Source organism: Coregonus lavaretus (assembly GCF_964263955.1).
Source record: "Coregonus lavaretus genome assembly, contig: HAP1_SCAFFOLD_977, whole genome shotgun sequence".
Classification (NCBI taxonomy): Eukaryota; Metazoa; Chordata; class Actinopteri; order Salmoniformes; family Salmonidae; genus Coregonus; species Coregonus lavaretus.
This window is the reverse complement of record NW_028159690.1, coordinates 81,938-97,245: the sequence shown is the minus strand read 5'-3', so window position 1 is coordinate 97,245 and position 15,308 is coordinate 81,938. Positions and strand designations below refer to the sequence as shown.

At 42.7% G+C, this 15,308-nt stretch overlaps 1 protein-coding gene across 1 annotated transcript in view; it reads right to left on the bottom strand.

Annotated features, from left to right (window-relative positions):
• LOC311122553 (myomesin-1-like) overlaps positions 1 to 15,308 on the bottom strand; it is a gene marked incomplete at both ends in the record, with an annotated part of 117,144 nt that overhangs the window by 76,913 nt on the left and 24,923 nt on the right. The window contains 2 exons of the mRNA XM_084196899.1: positions 12,689 to 12,846; positions 13,014 to 13,197. Of these exons, the coding sequence (XP_084053025.1) occupies positions 12,689 to 12,846; positions 13,014 to 13,197 (342 nt within the window). The remainder of the gene's footprint in view (positions 1 to 12,688; positions 12,847 to 13,013; positions 13,198 to 15,308) is intronic.

The window sequence follows — 15,308 nt, the reverse complement described above, 5'->3', positions numbered from 1 at the left end:
AGGAATACCTTCGTAATATTGAGTTGCACCCCATTTTGCCCTCAGAGCAGCCTCAATTCATTGCGGCATGGACAATAGAAGGTGTTGAAAGCGTTCCACAGGGATGCTGGCCCACATTGACTCCATTGCATCCCAGACTCTATCCCATATGACTTCAAATTGTGTTATGTTGTTTCTGTCTGTAGCCATAATGGTATATATTTTGTGGTCCACTTCAAGGATTGCTGTAGATCATGAGTTATCATTTTTATTTTTATTATTAACATTTTTTTTTTTTTATCTAAGTAAATTTTAAGGGGGGTATTGAGTTTTCAATATTAGTCAGGTATATCAGGAGATCGTCGGCAATAAAGTTTAGTTTATATTACCAATACTGATACCTGTTACGTTTGGGTCCTGTCTAATTCTTTCTGCAAGCGGTTCAATTGCCAGTGCAAACAGGAGGGGGGCGAGAGGACACCCCTGTCTTGTGCCCCTTTCTAAAGCAATTTCAGCAAATAATGTACAGTATTATTTGTGTATACTGTACTGCGTTTTTACTTAAGGATGTTTATATAATATTTTCATGAAATGTATTATTTCAGCTGGAAAGTTTAATCCTTCCAAAATGTTGAATAGAAAACGCCACTAAAGATGGTGGAAAGCCTTTTTGGCATCAACAGCCATTATTGATGAATCTACATCTTGTTTTTTAGCGTACTGTATTATACTGAAACATGTTCTTGTATTTGATATTCAATAAAATACCACAAAATAATGCCACGGAATTCTAAGCAAATCTTGTCTGCTAAATGAACTAGTGTAGCCTACAGCCATATGGCATAGCCAGATCAGGACCTAACATAAGGACAACTAAGTATGTTATTCTGTTCTTCTGAAACAGACTACATTTTCTTCATATCAAGTTTCTTTAGACCTGTCTAAAATAAATAATGGATTTATTGTAAAGTTGTAGACTACAGTATATTACCTGGATTTATTAGACTTTTTCAAATGTAGATGTTCCAAAGGTCTGCATCAGGACTGCACTACTACGCCATCTTGGATTCGATGTTCCAAAGGTCTGCATCAGGACTGCACTACTACGCCATCTTGGATTCGATGTTCCAAAGGTCTGCATTAGGACTGCACTACTACGCCATCTTGGATTCGATGTTCCAAAGGTCTGCATCAGCGGCTTGTAGGAAGCCAGGAGATGCTAAATTTGTTTATGTTAATTGACGGTCAATTACCGTGAGACCGGCAGTTATTTGCTTGACAACCTTGACGAAATTTCGTGACCGCCAGAGCCCTACTCAGGATATATGGTTTCCAGTTCGCACAAAGTCCAATGTAGTTCCTTGAGAGCCGTCGTGGTGTCGGCTTGGGGGGGAAATATACACAGGCGTGACAATGGGAGGTAATGCTGTCTGCATTTGATGGTGAGGTATTTAGTATTTTGCATTTATTATGGATTTATTGTGTAATAGCAGCAGAGGGGATGGCTGCCGTTTTATGGACTCTTAAACCAACCGTGATATTTTGTTTGTTTTTTCGCATTGTTTGTAACTTATTTTGTACATAATGTTGCTGCTACCGTCTCATATGACCGAAAAGAGCTTCTGGACATCAAAACAGAGATTACTCACCTTGAACTGGACAAATAATTTTTCTCTAATGAGTCGGACGAGAGGGATTTGCTCCAGACAACCGACAGGGCCCTAATCCCAGTCATTCGCAGGAGAAAGAGACGGAGATATCGCGGAAGGAGATCGGGGTGCCTGATAAGAACCCGGCGCCGAGTGGCTAACCTGCTTTGCCATCGGTACTATTGGCCAACGTACAATCTCTGGATAATAAAGTGGATGAACTAAAAGCATGTACAGTTGAAGGCGGAAGTTTTCATACACCTTAGCCAAATACATTTAAACTCAGTTTTTCACAATTCCTGACATTTAATCCTAGTAAAAAATCCCTGTCTTAGGTCAGTTAGGATCACCACTTTATTTTAAGAATGTGAAATGTCAGAATAATAGTAGAGAGAATGATTTATTTCAGCTTTTATTCCTTTCATCACATTCCCAGTGGGTCAGAAGTTTACATACACTCAATTAGTATTTGGTAGCATTGCATTTAAATTGTTTAACTTATGTCAAACATGTCGGGTAGCCTTCCACAAGCTTCCCACAATAAGTTGGGTGAATTTTGGCCCATTCCTCCTGACAGAGCTGGTGTAACTGAGTCAGGTTTGTAGGCCTCCTTGCTTGCACACGCTTTTTCAGTTCTGCCCACACATTTTCTATAGGATTGAGATTAGGGCTTTGTGATGGCCACTCCAATACCTTGACTTTGTTGTCCTTAAGCCATTTTGCCACAACTTTGGAATTATGCTTGGGGTCATTGTCCATTTGGAAGACTCATTTGCGACCAAGCTTTAACTTCCTGACTGATGTCTTGAGATGTTGCTTCAATATAGCCACATAATTTTCCTTCCTCATGATGCCATCTATTTTGTGAAGTGCACCAGTCCCTCCTGCAGCAAAGCACCCCCACAGTATGATGCTGCCACCCCCGTGCTTCACGGTTGGGATGGTGTTCTTTGGCTTGCAAGCAACCGCCTTTTTCCTCCAAACATAACAATGGTCATTATGGCCAAACAGTTCTATTTTTGTTTCATCAGACCAGAGGACATTTCTCCAAAAAGTACGATCTTTGTCCCCATGTGTAGTTGCAAACCATAGTCTGACTTTTTTATGACGGTTTTGGAGCAGTGGCTTCTTCTTTGCTGAGCGGCCTTTCAGGTTATGTCGATATAGGACTCGTTTTACTGTGGATATAGATACTTTTGTACCTGTTTCCTCCAGCATCTTCACAAGGTCCTTTGCTGTTGTTCTGGGATTGATTTGCACGTTTCGCACCAAAGTACATTCATCTCTAGGAGACAGAACGCGTCTCCTTCCTGAACGGTATGACGGCTGCGTGGTCCCATGGTGTTTATACTTGTGTACTATTGTTTGTACAGATAAACGTGGTACCTTCAGGTGTTTGGATATTGCTCCCAAGGATGAACCAGACTTGTGGAGGTCTACCATTTTTTTATGAGGTCTTGGCTGATTTCTTTTGATTTTCCCACATTATCAAGCAAAGAGGCACTGAGTTTGAAGGTAGGCCTTGAAATACATCCACAGGTACACCTCCAATTGACTCAAATGATGAAAAAAAAAAAAAAAATTACATCATTTTCTGGAATTTTCCAAGCTGTTTAAAGGCACAGTCAACTTAGTGTATGTAAACTTCTGACCCACTGGAATTTTGATACAGTGAATTATAAATTAAATAATCTGTCTGTAAACAATTGTTGGAAAAATTACTTGTGTCATGCACAAAGTAGATGTCCTAACCGACTTGCCAAAACTATAGTTTGTTAACAAGAAATTTGTGGAGTGGTTGAAAAACGAGTTTTAATGACTCCAACCTAAGTGTATGTAAACTTCCGACTTCAACTGTATATCCTACTAACGGGACATTAAAAACTGTAAAATCTTATGTTTCACCGAGTCGTGGCTGAACGACGACATGAATAACATACAGATGGCGGGTTATACACTGTATCGGCAGGACAGAACAGCAGCCTCTGGTAAGACAAGGAGTGGCGGTCTATGTATATTTGTAAACAACAGCTGGTGCACGATATCTAAGGAAGTCTCAAGGTTTTGCTCACTTGACGTAGAGTAGCTCATGATAAGCTGTAGACCACACTAACTACCAAGAGAGTTCTCATCTATATTCTTCATAGCTGTCTATTTACCACCACAAACCGATGCTGGCACTAAGACTGCACTCAATGAGCTGTATTCGGCCATAAGCAAACAGGAAAATGCTCATCCAAAGGCAGCGCTCCTAGTGGCCAGGGACTTTGATGCAGGGAAACTTAAATCCGTTTTACATCATTTCTACCAGCATGTTAAATGTGCAACCAAAGGGAAGAAAACTCTAGACCACCTTTACTCCACACACAGAGACGCGTACAAAGCTCTCCCTCGCCCTCCATTTGGCAAATCTGACCATAATTCTATCCTCCTGATTCCTGCTTACAAGCAAAAACTAAAGCAGGAAGCACCAGTGACTCGGTCAATAGAAAAGTGGTCAGATGAAGTAGATGCTAAGCTACAGGACTATTCCGAGATTCTTCCGATGGCATTGAGGAGTACACCACATCAGTCACTGGCTTCATCAATAAGCGCATCGATGATGTCATCACAACAGTGACTGTACATACATATCCCAACCAGAAGCCATGGATTATAGGCAACATCCGCACTGAGCTAAAGATTGGACCTGCCGCTTTCAAGGACCGGGACTCTAACCAGGAAGCATATAAGAAATCCCGCTACGCCCTCCGACGAACCATCAAACAGGCAAAGTGTCAATACAGGACTAAGATCGAATCGTACTACACCGGTTCCGAGGGATGTGCAAGGGCTTGCAAACTATTACAGACTACAAAGGGAAGCACAGCCGCGAGCTGCCCAGTGACACAAGCCTACCAGACGAGCTAAAATACTTCTATGCTCGCTTCGAGGCAAGCAACACTGAAGCATGCATGAGAGCATCAGCTGTTCCGGACGACTAGGTGATCACGCTCTCCGTAGCCGATGTGAGTAAGACCTTTAAATAGGTCAACATTCACAAGGCCGCAGGGCCAGACGGATTACCAGGACGTGTACTCCGAGCATGCGCTGACCAACTGGCAAGTGTCTTCACTGACATTTTCAACCTCTCCCTGCCTGAGTCTGTAATACCAACATGTTTCAAGCAGACCACCATAGTCCCTGTGCCCAAGAACACTAAGGTAACCTGCCTAAATTACTACAGACCCGTAGCACTCACGTCTGTAGCCATGAAGTGCTTTGAATGGCTGGTCATTGCTCAAATCAACACCATTATCCCAGAAACCCTAGACCCACTCCAATTTACATATCGCCCCAACAGATCCACAGATGATGCACTCTCTATTGCACTCCACACTGCCCTTTCCCACCTGGACAAAAGGAACAACTATGTGAGAATGCTATTCATTGACTAAAGCTCAGCGTTCAACACCATAGTGCCCTCAAAGCTCATCACCAAGCTTAGGACCCTGGGACTAAACACCTCCATCTGCAACTGGATCCTGGACTTCCTGACGTCCATCCCCAGGTGGTAAGGGTAGGTAACAACACATCCACCATGCTGATCCTCAGTCCCCTCCTGTACTACCTGTTCACTCATGAATGTATGGCCAGGCACGACTCCAACACCAACATGTCAATACCTCTCACAAATACAAGTAGTGATGAAGTCCATCTCTCCTCCACTTTGAGCCAGGAGAGATTGACATGCATATTATTAATGTTTGCTCTCTGTGTACATCCAAGGGCCAGACGTGCTGCCCTGTTCTGAGCCAATTGCAATTTTCCTAAGTCCGTCTTTGTGGCACCTGACCACACGACTGAACAGTAGTCCAGGTGCGACAAAACTAGGGCCTGTAGGACCTGTCTGTGTGTCTGTAGTGCTGTTTAGAAGGTAGAGCAGCGCTTTATTATGGATAAACTTCTCCCCATCTTAGCTACTGTTGTATTAATATGTTTTGACCATGACAGTTTACAATCCAGGGTTACTCCAAACAGTTTAGTCACCTCAACATGCTCAATTTCCACATTATTTATTATAAGAATTCTTTGAGGTTTAGGGTTTAGTGAACGATTTGTCCCAAATACAATGCTTTTAGTTTTTGAAATATTTAGGACTAACTTATTCCTTGCCACCCATTCTTAAACTAACTGCAGCTCAATGTTAAGTGTTACAGTCATTTAAGTCACTGTAGTAGCTGACGTGTATAGTTTTGAGTCAACCGCATACATAGACACCCTGGCTTTACGCAAAGCCAGTGGCATGTCGTTAGTAAAGATTGAAAAGGGTAAGGGGCCTAGACATCTGCCCTGGGGAATTCCTAAATCTACCTGGATTATGTTGGAGAGGCTTCCATTAAATAATACCCTCTGTGTTCTGTTATTAACAATTGGTGGCTGACTAAATACTTTTTTCCCCCACTGTATGCCGATAGTGGACAACCTTGTTTTACATAGACAGAAATAGACACTCTGGCTTTACTCAAAGCCAGTAGCATGTCATTAATAAAGATTTTAAAAAGTAAGGGGCCTAGACAGCTGCCCTGGGGAATTCCTGATTCTACCTGGATTATGTTGGAGAGGCTTTCATTAAAAAACGCTCTCTGTGTTCTGCTAAACAGGTAACTCTATCCACAATATAGCAGGGGATGTAAAGCCATAACACATACGCTTTTCCAGTAGCAGATTATGATCGATAATGTCAAAAGCCGCACAGAAGTCTAACAAAACAGCCTTTTTATCATCGATTTCTCTCAGCCAATCATCAGTCATTTGTGTAAGTGCTGTGATTATTGAATGTCCTTCCCTATAAGCGTGCTGAAAGTCTGTTGTCAATTTGTTTGCTGTAAAATAGCATTTTATCTGGTCAAACAATTTTTTCCAAAACTTTATTAAGGGTTGGTAACATGCTGATTGCTCGGCTATTTGAGCCAGTAAAGGGGGCTTTACTATTCTTAGGTAGAGGAATGACTTTTGCAATCCTTCCAGGCCTGAGGGCAAACACTTTCTAGGAGGCTTAATTTGAAGATATGGCCAATAGGAGTGGCAATATCGTCCGCTATTATCCTCAGTAATTTTCCATCCAAGTTGTCAGATCCTGGTGGCTTGTCATTGTTGATAGACAATCATTATTTCACCTCTTCCACACTCACTTTACGGAATTCAAAATTACAATTCTTGTCATTCATAATTTGGTCAGATATACTTGGATGTGTAGTGTCAGCGTTTGTTGCTGTCATGTCATGCCTAAGCTTGCTAATCTTGCCAATGAAAAAATAATTGAAGTAGTTGGCAATATCAGTTGGTTTTGTGATGAATGAGCCATCTGATTCAATGAATGATGGAGCTGAGTTTGCCTTTTTTCCCAAATTTCCAAAGCTTTTTACTATTTATCATCATCATCATCTTTATGTCATTTATTTATTTTTGTTTCTTCTTATTTTTATTCAGTTTAGTCACATTATTTCTCAATTTGCAGTACGTTTGCCAATCGGTTGTGCAGCCAGACTTATTTGCCATTCCTTTCGCCTCATCAACCATACCATTTTTCAATTCCTCATCAATCCAAATCAGATTAAATGTTATTTGTCACATGCGCCGAATAGAACAGGTGTAGATCTTACCGTGAAATGCTTACTGACAAGCCCTTAACCAACAATGCAATTTTAAGAGTTAAGAAAATATTTACTAAATTAAATAATAAAAAATAAAAAGTAACACAATAAAATAACAATAACGAGACTATATACAGGGGGTACCGAGTCAATGTGCGGGGGTACAGGTTAGTCAGTCGAGGTAATTTGTACATGTAGGTAGGGGTAAAGTGACTATGCATAGAAAATAAACAACGAGTAGCAGCTGTGGGGGGGGGGGGGGGGGGGTCAATGTAAATAGCGGTGATACCAGGTGGTGATGCAACCGGTCAGGATGCTCTCGATGGTGCAGCTGTAGAACTTTTTGATGATCTGGGGACCCATGCCAAATGTTTTCAGTCTCCTGAGGGGGAAAAGGCATAGTCGTGCCCTTTTCACGACTGTCTTGGTGTGTTTGGAACATGATAGTTTGTTGGTGATGTGGACACCAAGGAACTTGAAACTCTCGACCCGCTCGACTACAGCCCCGTCGATGTGAATGGGGGTGTGTTTGGCCCTCCTTTTCCTGTAGTTCACGATCAGCTCCTTTGTCTTGTTCACGTTGAGGGAGAGGTTGTTGTCCTGGCACCACACGGCCCGGTCTTTGACCTCCTTCCTATAGGCTGGCTCATCATTGTCGGTGATCAAACTTAAAGGTGGTGTTGGAGTCATGCCTGGCCATGCAGTCGTGGGTGAATAGTACAGGAGGGGACAGAGCACGCACCCCTGAGGGGCCCCCGTGTTGAGGATCAGTGTGGCAGATGTGTTGTTACTTACCCTTACCACCTGGGGGCGGCCCGTCAGGAAGTCCAGGATCCAGTTGCAGAGGGAGGTGTTTAGTCCCAGGATCCTTAGCTTAGTGATGAGCTTTGAGTGCACTATGGGGTTGAACTCTGAGCTGTAGTCAATGAACAGCATTCTCACATACAGTAGGTGTTCCTTTTGTCCATGTGGGAAAGGGCAGTGTGGAGTGCAATAGAGATTGCATCATCTGTGGATCTGTTGGGGCGGTATGCAAATTGGAGTGGGTCTAGGGCGGTAGCAGAGAGAACAGTCTATGACTAGGGTGGCTGGAGTCTTTGACAATTTTGAGGGCCTTCCTCTGACACTTATGGACGTGAGTGCTATGGGTCGGTAGTCATTTAGGCAGGTTACCTTCGCTTTCTTGGGCACAGGGACTATGGTGGTCTGCTTGAAACATGTAGTTATTACAGACTCGGTCAGGGAGAGGTTGAAAATGTCAGTGAAGACACTTGCCAGTTGGTCTGCGCATGCTCTGAGTACAGTCGTGGTCAAAAGTTTTGAGAATGACAAGTATTGGTCTGCACAAAGTTTGCTGCTTCAGTGTTTTTAGATATTTTTGTCAGATGTTACTATGGTATACTGAAGTATAATTACAAGCAATTTGTAAGTCGCTCTGGATAAGAGCATCTGCTAAATGACATAAATGTAAATGTAAATTCCATAAGTGTCAAAGGCTTTTATTGACAATTACATGAAGTTTATGCAAAGAGTCAATATTTGCAGTGTTGACCCTTCTTTTTCAAGACCTCTGCAATCCGCACTGGCATGCTGTCAATTAACTTCTGGGCCACATCCTGACTGATGGCAGCCCTTTCTTGCATAATCAATGCTTGGAGTTTGTCAGAATTTATGGGTTTTTGTTTGTCCACCCGCCTCTTGAGGATTGACCACAAGTTCTCAATGGGATTAAGGTCTGGGGATTTTCTGGCCATGGACCCAAAATGTCGATGTTTTGTTCCCCGAGCCACTTAGTTATCACTTTTGCCTTATGGCAAGGTGCTCCATCATGCTGGAAAAGGCATTGTTCGTCACCAAACTGTTCTTGGATGGTTGGGAGAAGTTGCTCTCAGAGGATATGTTGGTACCATTCTTTATTCATAGCTGTGTTCTCTGCTAAAATTGTGAGTGAGCCCACTCCCTTGGCTGAGAAGCAACCCCACACATGAATGGTCTCAGGATGCTTTACTGTTGGCATGACACAGGACTGATGGTAGCGCTCACCTTGTCTTCTCGGAACAAGGTGTTTTCCGGATGCCCCAAACAATCGGAAAGGAGATTCATCAGAGAAAATGACTTTACCCCAGTCCTCAGCTGTCCAATCCCTGTACCTTTTGCAGAATATCAGTCTGTCCCTGATGTTTTTCCTGGAGAGAAGTGGCTTCCTCACTGCCCTTCTTGACACCAGGCCATCCTCCAAAAGTCTTTGTCTCACTGTGCGTGCAGATGCACTCACACCTGCCTGCTGCTCTGCACTGGTGGTGCCCCGATCCCGCAGCTGAATAAACTTTAGGAGACGGTCCTGGCGCTTGCTGGACTTTCTTGGGCACCCTGAAGCCTTCTTCACAACAATTGAACCTCTCTCCTTGAAGTTCTTGATGATCCGATAAATGGTTGATTTAGGTGCAATCTTACTAGCAGCAATATCCTTGCCTGTGAAGCCCTTTTTGTGCAAAGCAATGATGACGGCACGTGTTTCCTTGCAGGTAACCATGGTTAACAGAGGAAGAACAATGATTTCAAGCACCACCCTCCTTTAAAAGCTTCCAGTCTGTTATTCTAACTCAATCAGCATGACAGAGTGATCTCCAGCCTTGTCCTCGTCAACACTCACTTGTGTTAACGAGAGAATCACTGACATGATGGCAGCTGGTCCTTTTGTGGCAGGGCTGAAATGCAGTGGAAATGTTTTTCTGGGATTAAGTTCATTTTTCATGGCAAAGAGGGACTTTGCAATTAATTGTAATTTATCTGATCACTCTTCATAACATTCTGAAGTATATGCAAATTGGCATCATAAAAACTGAGGCAGCAGACTTTGTGAAAATTAATATTTGTGTCATTCTCAAAACTTTTGACCACGACTGTACACGTCCTGGTAATCCGTTTGGCCCTGCAGCCTTGTGAATGTTGACCTGTTTAAAGGTCTTGCTCACATCAGCTATGGAGAGCGTGATCACACAGTCATCCAGAACAGCTAGTGCTCTCATGCATGCTTCAGAGTTTTTTGCCTCATAGCGAGCATTTAGCCCATCTGGTAGACTCGCGTCACTGGGCAGCTCGTGGCTGGTTTTCCCTTTGTAGTCCGTAAAGTTTGCAAGCCCTGCCACATCCGACGAGCATCAGAGCTGGTGTAGTAGCATTCAATCTTAGTCATGTATTGACGATTTGCCTGTTTGATGGTTTGTATGAGGGCATAACGGGATTTCTTACATCCACAGGGATTTAACCGTTTTTTTATTTTCTGAATGGGTGCATGTTTATTTGTAACTGGAATAAGCAATTTCATAAATGTGTCAAGTGCAACGTCTGTTTGCTCCTCATTACACACCACGGACCAACAAATATTCTTTACATCAACATAAGAATTACTACAAAACTAACCTCTTATACACTATATTAGGCCCAGCCTTTGAAACTTTGGTTTTTCTAGATATGGTTACTATATTGTGATCACTACATATTCCAGATGGGGAGAACAAAAGGACTTGAGTTCCTGTACGTTACCACAATCACACCGAGTTCATCATAAAACACCTCCACCTTTCTTTTTCCCTGAGAGTTTTTTATTCCTGTACGCACAATGGACGGAGAAACCCGCTGGCTGTATGGACGGGGACAGTACATCCGGAGAGAGCCATGATTCCATGAAACAGAGTATGTTACATTTCGTGATGTCTCTCTGGAAGGAGATCCTCACCCTAAACTCGTCTACTTTATTGTCCAGGGACTGAACATTAGCGAGTAATATACTGGGAAGCGGTGGATGGTTTGCCCTCCGCCTGACCCTGACTGAGTCGAACTAAAAGTCCACTCCTTATTCCTCTTCCCCTGGGATGAATGAAATTGCCTCGGGAAGTTCAAACAAAGGATCCAATTCAGGAAAGTCTAATTTCTGGTCAAAAAGCTGGACTGCCGGTCGAATATATCCCAAAGTTATTTTCGGCTGTAAGTAATAATGTAAGAAACGTTCTGAGCAGATATTGTGGGCTAGGAGCTAGAAACAGGGCCACCATGTCTGTCGGCACCATCCTGTTATGTGTCATGAATAACAACATGGCTATATATAAGGAGTACCAGTACCAGAGTCAATGTGAAGGGGTACGAGGTAGTTGAGGTAGTTGAGGTAGCTATGTACATATAGGTAGGGGTAAAGTGACTAGACAACAGGATAGATAATAGACAGTAGCAGCAGTATACTGTAGGTAGGGGTGAAGTGACTAGGCAACAGGGTAGATAATAGACAGTAGCAGCAGTATACTGTAGGTAGGGGTAAAGTGACTAGGCAACAGGGTAGATAATAGACAGTAGCAGCAGTGGGTAGCCATTTGAGTAGCTATTTATCAGTCTTGTTTAGCAGTCTTATGGGAGAAGAAGCTGTTCAGGGTCCTATATGATATAGCCTACAGTACAGTATATGTGGTGTTCAATGCAGGCCTACTTTTAAAAACGTTTTTACATTATGAAGGACTTTTTTTACGTGGTCTGTAACACCATGGGCCAAATAGCTGACTGTAAATTGCAATGTATTGTGTTTTATGATGCAAGAAACCGCTTTACAAAATACAATTCATTATTATAGGGGCTACCCTATTGGCTGATATATATAGCCCAATAATACCCTATTGGCTGATATATATAGCCCAATAATACCCTATTGGCTGATATATATAGCCCAATAATACCCTATTGGCTGATATATATAGCCCAATAATACCCTATTGGCTGATATATATAGCCCAATAATACCCTATTGGCTGATATATATAGCCCAATAATACCCTATTGGCTGATATATATAGCCCAATAATACCCTATTGGCTGATATATATAGCCCAATAATACCCTATTGGCTGATATATATAGCCCAATAATACCCTATTGGCTGATATATATAGCCCAATAATACCCTATTGGCTGATATATATAGCCCAATAATACCCTATTGGCTGATATATATAGCCCAATAATACCCTATTGTAGGGCTGTCCCCTACTAAAAAAAACATTGGTCGACCCGAGAGTCATCTGTTCTTTCGACCAATCCATTAGTTGACTAAATGGGGTCAGCCCTACCCTATTGGCTGATATATAGCCCAATAATACCGATAGCCTAATATAATGGGCCACGTGAGAATCGCTGGTATTTTAATCTATTTCTTAGGATATTTCTGTAAATTTTGATCTTGACTAGGTTGGCAAAATATCTGGGACTGGGGCCGCAAAGTGAGCTGTGTCACATAAGCCTAAAACAACATTGCAGGACTGCGGTCGTGTTCGGGACCAGTTCTTGCGGGAGAGTGTGGAAGTCGGACAAGAAGTCAGTGGGAGCGGGCGGGGTATAAAAAGCAGCAGGAGAGGGTGTGTGTGTGTGTGTGTGTCTCACCATGCAATGCGTGGTTTAGGCCATCCAGTCACGGTGCAGTGCAGCTTGACAGTCTTGCCCTCCCAGACAGTCTGTCCTCGGGGACGAACTATGAACTCAGGAGGATGGGTCAGGCTGTCACTGTTCTGCTTCTTACGGAACTCTGCTCTCTCCTCAACCTACAGGGGACAGACAGCAGGGATATGGACAGGAAAGGGTTAACTTATCTAAGACCGCCCTCATAACACTGACAAAAGACCACAAGTAATGTGATGTCCAGGAGAGCCTTCTTCTGTAGCTCCAATCAATAAATCAATCAGTCAATCGATCAAATAATAGTACTGACCTTCTTGCTGAGCTCCAGGCGGTCAGCTGACTCTCTAATGTGCCTCTTCCTGCTCTTCTTCTCCACGGTAACTGTCTCCATGGAGCTGGCTTCCCGGGAGAACAGGTTCCTCATGGCAACATGCCCCACCCCCTCCTCCTTCACTTCTTCCTGGACCTCCACTAGGCCCCTGGCAAACTCATGGCTACAGACACAACAACAGACACTGTTCAAACTCATGGCTACAGACACAACAACAGACACTGTTCAAACTCATGGCTACAGACACATCAACAGACAACAACAGACATTTTTCAATTCCAACAACGAACAGTGAGCCGTCGTACTCATCTATAAAAAAAACTAATAACGAAAGAAAAGCATTGCAAGTTTGCATTTTGTAAAGTTAGTGTGGGAGAGGTGGAACATGTATTATTGTTATCATCTGTAGCCATGAAGTGCTTTGAAAGGCTGGTCATGGCTCACATCAACACCATTATCCCAGAAACCTTAGACCCACTCCAATTCGCATACCGCCCCAACAGATCCACAGATGATGCAATCTCTATTGCACTCCACACTGCCCTTTCCCACCTGGACAAAAGGAACACCTATGTGAGAATGCTGTTTATTGCCCACAGCGCAGCGTTCAACACCATAGTGCCCTCAAAGCTCATCACTAAGCTAAGGACCCTTGGACTAAACACCTCCCTCTGCAACTGGATCCTGGACTTCCTGATGGGCCGCCCCCAGGTGGTAAGGGTAGGCAACAACACATCTGCCAATTTATAAATTTTTTGACATGCGTTCTTCTGGATTTATTTTTTGTTATTCTGTCTCTCACTGTTCAAATAAACCTACCATTAACATTATATACTGATCATTTCTTTGTCAGTGGGAAAACGTACAAAATAATATAATAATAAGCCATTTAGCAGACGCTTTTATCCAAAGCGACTTACATTCATGTGTGCATACATTTTTACGTATGGGTGGTCCCGGGGATCGAACCCACTACCCTGGCGTTACAAGCGCCATGCTCTACCAAATCAGCAGGGGATCAAATACTTTTTTCCCTCACTGTACTGACCAGCTCATATTATAGACAGAAGCGAGCTACATGGTAGACCAATCTGAACTCATCTCTCGGCATGTCCAGCCCACTCATTATCTCAGCCAATCATGGCTAGCGGGAAGGTTACTGTCTTTTTCCGTGGCTAAACCAACTAGGCTCGTAATTTAACAATTTTATTCGTATTTACAGATGGCATACAAGTTTGTTATTAAGGCACATGAAAGTTCACACGTTCCAGAAGGCATTTCTGCCAAAAACGCATTTTGATTTAAAAAAAAGTTTACATTCAAATGGTGCTCCTGTGAAGTAGTGACACAAGACATATGCCTAGTTTCCTGAAACGAGTTACAATTAACAACAGACTTTGAGCATGATTACAGAGAAGGGCACTCAACATGTACTGCACTGACACAAATGACTGATGATTGGTTGAAAGAAATTGATAATAAAAAGACTGTGGGAGCTGTACTCTTAGATTTCAGTGCAGCCTTTGATATTATTGACCATAACCTGTGGTTGAGAAAACGTATGTGTTATGGCTTTTCAACCTCTGCCATATTGTGGATTCAGAGCTATCTAATAGAACTCAAAGAGTTTTCTTTAATGGAAGCTTCTCTAATGTCAAACATGTAAAGTGTGGTGTACCACAGGGCAGCTCTCTAGGCCCTCTACTCTTTTCTATTTTTACCAATGTATTGCCACCGGCATTAAACAAAGCATGTGTGTCCATGTATGCTGATGATTCAACCATATACGCATCAGCAACCACAGCTAATGAAGTCACTGAAACACTTAACAAAGAGTTGCAGTCTGTTTTGGAATTTGTGGCCAGTAATAAACTGGTCCTGAACACATCTAAAACTAAGAGCATTGTACTTGGTACAAATCATTCCCTAACTTCTAGACCTCAGCTGAATCTGGTAATGAATGGTGTGGCTGTTGAACAAGTTGAGGAGACTAAATTACTTGACGTTACCTTAGATTGTAAACTATCATGGTCAAAACATATAGATACAATGGTTGTAAAGATGGGGAGAGGTCTGTCCGTAATAAAGAGGTGCACTGCTTTTTTGACACCACACTCCAAAAAGCAAGTCCTGCAGGCTCTAGTTTTGTCTTATCTTGATTATTGTCCAGTTGTGTGGTCGAGTGCTGCAAGAAAATACCTAGTTAAGTTGCAGCTGGCCCAGAACAGAGCGGCACGTCTTGCTCTTCATTGTAATCAGAGGGCTGATATAAAT